General features: G+C 33.1%; 1 protein-coding gene across 1 annotated transcript; it reads right to left on the bottom strand.

Moving 5' to 3' along the window:
• Nucleotides 1–1,554: 1,554 nt before the first annotated feature.
• LOC108457483 (beta-glucuronosyltransferase GlcAT14B-like) lies at nt 1,555–5,637 on the bottom strand. Its single transcript, XM_017756576.2, has 4 exons — nt 4,861–5,637; nt 4,679–4,754; nt 4,441–4,556; nt 1,555–2,418 (listed from the first exon to the last, which is right to left on the bottom strand). The coding sequence occupies exons 1-4, from the start codon at nt 5,450–5,452 to the stop codon at nt 1,904–1,906; spliced, it is 1,299 nt and encodes a 432-aa protein (XP_017612065.1). The 5' UTR covers nt 5,453–5,637; the 3' UTR covers nt 1,555–1,903.
• Between the last annotated feature and the right edge of the window lie 287 nt (nt 5,638–5,924).

The following is a 5,924-nucleotide window of genomic DNA, read 5'->3' as shown; positions in this document are numbered from 1 at the left end:
ATGATGTGCTTAAGAAGGTTGAATAGTTAGTTTGCCCTTCTTACAACTCAGACCTTTAGTCCTCTTAAAACGCAGCGCTTCATCAAACTATCTCTATACACACCCTTTTAACTAATCAACACGCACACTACTCTTTACTTTATTTCTCTAATTTTAATTATGTTATGTAACACATATCTCTAAATTCAATTTCAAAATCAAATTTCAATGATCTTTGAACTAATTGCATTCAACTAAGATCAAATTTAGATGAGGCTTAAATTAAAGCTTCGTCAAATTTGGATTGTAACTCATAATTTCATAAGAAAAATTAGTTTGATTTTTTTTTTCAATTTTTTAAGCCCTATTTTTTACTCAAAATTTGTGTGTACAGGGACATCTCAATGTATTGATTTATTTGGTTGTGGGTTAAGGCAATAACTCAAGTTCAGTTTATTGCACAAGCAACCATTTATAGGACTAAAAACTTTTGAAAAGGTTTTATCATCATTTACAGATGTACCAATCAATTAGACAAATAGTTTACTTGGAATAAAATTTGTATCAATTTTTTTTTTTTAGATTTTCTTAATTTTGACAAGTTTTCATTTTTATTTTTCGAGTAAATTGCATTAGTAATCACTCAATTATTAGTAAATTTTATTTTTAGTCACCTAATTAAGAAAGTAACAAAATAGTGAACCCAACTATTCAATTCTCCTTTTTAGTCACCAATTGACTAACGCTGGCAGCTTTTAGAAATGACATAATAGTAACTTTAATCTTCAACATGACTAAATTGATTTTAAAAAAAAATTTAACCCTCACCATTTACACATTGTGTAATCTGGTCTTTTTTTTTTTTTTAGTTTGCATTTTTCTTTTACATTGAAGGTTAATTTTAAAATAATGCGAAAATATGAAAATTATTATCTTGGATTTTTAGTGTTTTCATTTTTGTATATGTTTTCAATCAAATTTAGCTAATAAAAATTTTTAGCTAAGTGAAAGAGTAAAAAAAAGATTACACATTTTTTAGAATCAAGACTAAATTGACATAATATATAAATGTTAGAGAGTTAAAGTTGCTATTATGTCAATTTTAAAGTTGTCAACTTTAGCCCGCTGAGGACCAAAAAATAAAATTGAATAGTTGGGTGACAAAAAAAAAGTCAAAATATGTGACCACTTTGTAACTTTTCATAATTACATGACCAAATAAAATTTACTAATAGTTCAAAGACTACTAGTATAATTTACCCTTATATTTTAAAATATTTTAAAAATTTTCATACTTTTTAGCATTTCAAGGAATTTTTTATATAATTTTTTGACTTAAATGTTTAAAAGAAAAACCTCACATAATAATTTAAAAAACAATTAAACCTCTAATCAGTCGTCAAAGTTTTCTATAGAGAAAAGTTAATTTCAATTGAGTTAGTTGAATGCTAATTTTCTTAATTATTTTACGAGTATTATTTATTATGGATTGATATTATGGAACCCTATTTTTACTCCTATAGTTTTGAACCATATATATATATATAAAATACCATTAATGTGCGGATCATGAAATTTGGATGAGAGTAAAAAGTGTGGAACTTCTCTTCAATATGTAATCGTTACACAATAACACTAGCAAATCAAAAAAGTGAGAAAGATTCCAGTGGGACCAACACCATTTCCAACACTGTAAATCCATCTCTAATCGTGTAAATTGACAAGTTCATCAGTAATCATGCTGGTAATTATCTAAATCAAAAAAGATCGCCTATACCTTTTTCTTATCATTCTTTTTCAAACCCTACCAGAAGGAGCATTGAATACCTTGATTGCATCATCTTCATCTTTTGATACATGTATAAACCTACCTCATTCAGCTTGAGTGCCTCCCTTTGCGAGTTTCAGTTCGTGTTAGTTCGAGTTATTTGCATTGTCGCGGTCTAAAATTGTCAATGGATAGAAGAGAGCTGATCAACTTTTCCAACCTTTTTGCTCCGGGGCCAGGCCTGATGACTGTTCTGTTACCAATAAGAGTGCAAGGATCGGTCCCATTCTTCCCACTTCCTACACACCAACCACCAGGAGTAAACATATCTGGGCCACGAGACAAGATCTCAGAGTCAATTTTATCAAGTACGGGATCATCCCTAGGGAACTTTCTAGCAAAAGGGGCATTGCTATCGATCATCCGTTGCATGTCAGCAAGCCTGAGGAGGTGAGGATGCTGCTTAGGAGGGTTATCCCATGATATAAAATGGAGATCGCTGTTTACTGTAGTGTTACGGAACTCTTGAGCATTACAAATGACAGTGTGGAAGTAACCTTCTGGAGATGATAAAAAGTTTGCGTAATACATGAGGACAGTTCGAGGTAGGTTGTCCCATCCCCAAATGCAATAGTCAACAAAAGGGCGAGAAAGTGCCATCCAAGCAGAACCTATTAAAGAAATGGTATCAGTGTTACAAGCGTCTGCAGAAAATAGCGGATATTTATGGATGCCTAATAGATTCTAGCAACAAGTTAGATTGAAAAACATTTTGCCAGAATATGAATGAACACGTTTTCCAATCACAATAGCATGCATATGGTCATACAGCAGCCAATTCCAGATGAAATTCACTACTTCATAAGACTGTTCTGACATTTAGACTGCATAGTATATATGTTCCTTACCACTAAATGGTACTAAATTAGAATATATTTTCTCTACTGCATAAACTTTCAGTATAACCATATGATTGATCAAAGTTATCAAAAATATGAAGATGATTGTTATGCAAAAGCATCGGTAGTCAACAATTATAAGCATCATACAATTCAATTAAATTACGAGTCAAACATAAAATAGCATATAAGCATGGTTTAGTTGTCTAGAGATCTAAGCTAATTGCAACATCAAATCTATACCGTTTTGCCTTAAATTTTTGTTTAGATAGTTTCAAGGAACAGAATTACTTTAATATCCTACATGAAAAGGAAATCAAATGAATTACATGGCTTGAATTAGAAAATGAATTTGGAAACGTTAAAAATAAAAGAAATAAAGAAGTCTTGTCAGCTAAACTTGGAAGACAAACGAAATGAGTAAGGCAATATTTGGTTAACAAAGTCACATTGTTCTTGCTTATAATTAAGCATTCCACATTTTGAGAATTCTGGGAAATTTATTTTAGACTAAGACACAGTTTTGATTTCTATTTTCTAATCAAATCAATGACAAACATCAAGGATCTAGTGCTCAGTGTTAACCATTAACCATCCAATATGACATTTAAAATTAAAACAAAAATAAACCACAGGAAAAAGTAATAGCCTATAGGTAAAGCCAGAGAAGAACTAGGCAGTGTTCAAAGAAAACTTGAACAAACTCACTGCTTAAACTTTGTTTTCTAGAAAAAGTTGACACGGGAGAAAATGAGCGAAGAAGAGTACACATAAATTATCTTTTTAGCACATCCAGGTTTCTATAAAGGCTTTGGCAATATCAGCAAAACCAATGTTAAATGGATAGGCAAGTGTGCAAAATGCATGCGTCTCCTAAAAATCTTTCAATTTCTATGTTTTAAGGGGAAGCTAGAGAGTTTGCAGATAAGCATGGGTTTCACCGTCTAATTGGCAGGGGCACCATCAAAACCCCCCAGAGCAAACATGTTTCATGGCTATTTCAGGAACAAAGGAAAGATAATAATAAGTAAAAAAAAAATTAGTATCCTGATAGAGATTTCTGCCTATTGCACCAATCTTCCCAAATATTTCTCACCAACAATCCCTTGTGCTGAGCAGCAAAGCTTTCTTAAAGTGCATCTATTCCACATTCTGCAACTAGCTACTTAAACACGTGAAGCAGCGAATAAATGTCATTCTACTATAGATATTTGTCCACTTCCTTCTAATCAGAAATTCTGAAATATCTTATCATACTATGAGAAGCTTTGAAAGCAAAACAATTGGCCTTCCTTTATATAATCACTTCAATAAGCTGCTTTTAAGTGAACAGAAAGCTGACAAAACATGAACCAGAAAGTTGCTTGTTCTCCACAGTCCAACCAATCGATTTCGATTCAAATCAAAGCTCAGTCAAATCTATTGTTCTTCGGGAAACCCAGACAAGAAAAGAAAAACAACCGTATTTACAATCTTTAACTTTGACCTCTAACTTTGTCACAAAAGAATCAAATCAAGTCAAAACTAGATTCTAGTTTCAACCTCAATTATACTAATCTAACAATATAAACAAATGTACTCAGTGAAATATTATCCAAACCGATTATTTAAATCTGCAAAGAGATCGTTACATCTGACAATTATCCTCACAAGAATAGAAAAGACTAAACAGAGTGTCTATCTAGACAGAACTTACCTAAAAATGGCAAATAAACGACATCACCAAGATTCCCACAACTGCATATATTAGCCAAACACAACACTATATAATTCAAAGCTTTCAGCGCCTTTTACCTGTAAAGAGTTTGAATGCAGTAGGCACACTTCTCTTTTGTGTAACCCAAAACACATCAGCTTTTCTCATGCTATACAATCCTGGATCAATAATGATTGGTTTAGCCCTCTGGAACCTGCCATTACAACAACAAAACCAAAACAATCAATCAGTTTCTTGATATAAAAGATACCCAAAAAGGGAAAGTTTGAGGAAAACTAGGATTTAAAGGCTATAAAAGAATACAAATGTACTCACTCTTTCCACCCAATATTGCTTGTATGATCGATGAAATTTAGATCCCTTGGCAAGTATGAAAAGGTGTGCAACAAATCTGAAAGATACCCAAAATCTCAAAGCCAAAATCAAAGACGAAAATGGAATTTTCTTTACAAAGAAATGGGAGGGGGGGAATTAATTATTTGGAAGATCCAACTCACCATCTTGGGTAACAAGGGGATAATCAGAAGCACTAAGATTAATGAACCAATCCCAATCTCCACCTTTTTTCAACAAAATTGCAGCAGCATGAAGCGTATTAGCAACCATAGTAGGGCCTCTGTAAGTAACCAAATTAGCTTTCACAATCATCCTAACATTCCCTACTTTGTTAAGCACTGGATGATCCTTCACGAACTTCTCCAGATCGAGCCTCTCTTCAGAGCTAGCTTCCCGGTCAAGATGAACCACGTATTGATTCAAAGGATGGTAAAGGGCTAAAAGAGTCCTCTTAAGCATCCGACCGTCGCCGGCAGAGCCAGAGATGAGGTAGGCGAAGCGGGGAGACGGAGGGAGGGTGGAAATAGGGATGGGTTTTAGTTGGTTTTCCACGAAAGGAGAGGAACCGCCGGTTACGGCGGAGGAACGGTAGAAGAAAAGAAAAGGGGAGCCATCGAAAGAGGTTAAGGTTGTTAAGAAGAGTAAAAATAAAGAAACAATGGAGCCAACAGCTAATGGGAAGATCCATTTACGCTCCATTGCTTGATTGTTGTTGTGTCGAAACTGCATGTAATAGCTTCTTAATCTCTTCATTTCCCTTTTTTTCTTTTTGTTTGTTTGGATTAAAGAAAAAGAATAAGAGAAAATTGAGAGCTCTGATCTGAGATTCTTCAGATTTTGGTGCTTTGGAGTGAAATTTAAGAGAAGTTTTTCTTTTCTCTTTGGTACGTGTTAGATACGGGGAGCAAAGTATTTCGCCGTGAAAATAGGGAGAATTTAAGACAGATTAATTAATTAAGAGCCTATTTTCTTAATTAAAGGGTTAATTTAATTTTAATACAAAATAGATCAAAACTAAAAATAAATGGAAAAATAGGCATAACAATTCCGCATAATTTTAATATTTAACTAATAATGTCGATTGAATCTTAATTCGATTAGCATCAATATTATTATGCATCAATATTATTATTGGTGACAGTGAGTTCAAATGCGCTAAAGCGTACTATCCTCCTAATTAAGAGTTGTAGAGAATATATATCCAACATCTGTGCAGATGATAGTA

This window comes from Gossypium arboreum, chromosome 9 (genome assembly GCF_025698485.1).
Source record: "Gossypium arboreum isolate Shixiya-1 chromosome 9, ASM2569848v2, whole genome shotgun sequence".
NCBI classification, from domain to species: Eukaryota; Viridiplantae; Streptophyta; class Magnoliopsida; order Malvales; family Malvaceae; genus Gossypium; species Gossypium arboreum.
Note: the sequence above shows the minus strand (reverse complement) of the source record. Positions and strands in the feature narration are given on the sequence as shown.

Bases quoted from the DNA above. Each gene is read 5' to 3' on its own strand.
- LOC108457483 (XM_017756576.2), bottom strand. From the start codon at position 5,452: ATGAAGAGATTAAGAAGCTATTACATGCAGTTTCGACACAACAACAAT. The intron at 4,557-4,678 runs GTGAGTACATTT...TTGTAATGGCAG, and splicing joins AGCAATATTGGGTGGAAAGA to GTTCCAGAGGGCTAAACCAA. The intron at 2,419-4,440 runs GTAAAAGGCGCT...TTTCTTTAATAG, and splicing joins TGCATTCAAACTCTTTACAG to GTTCTGCTTGGATGGCACTT.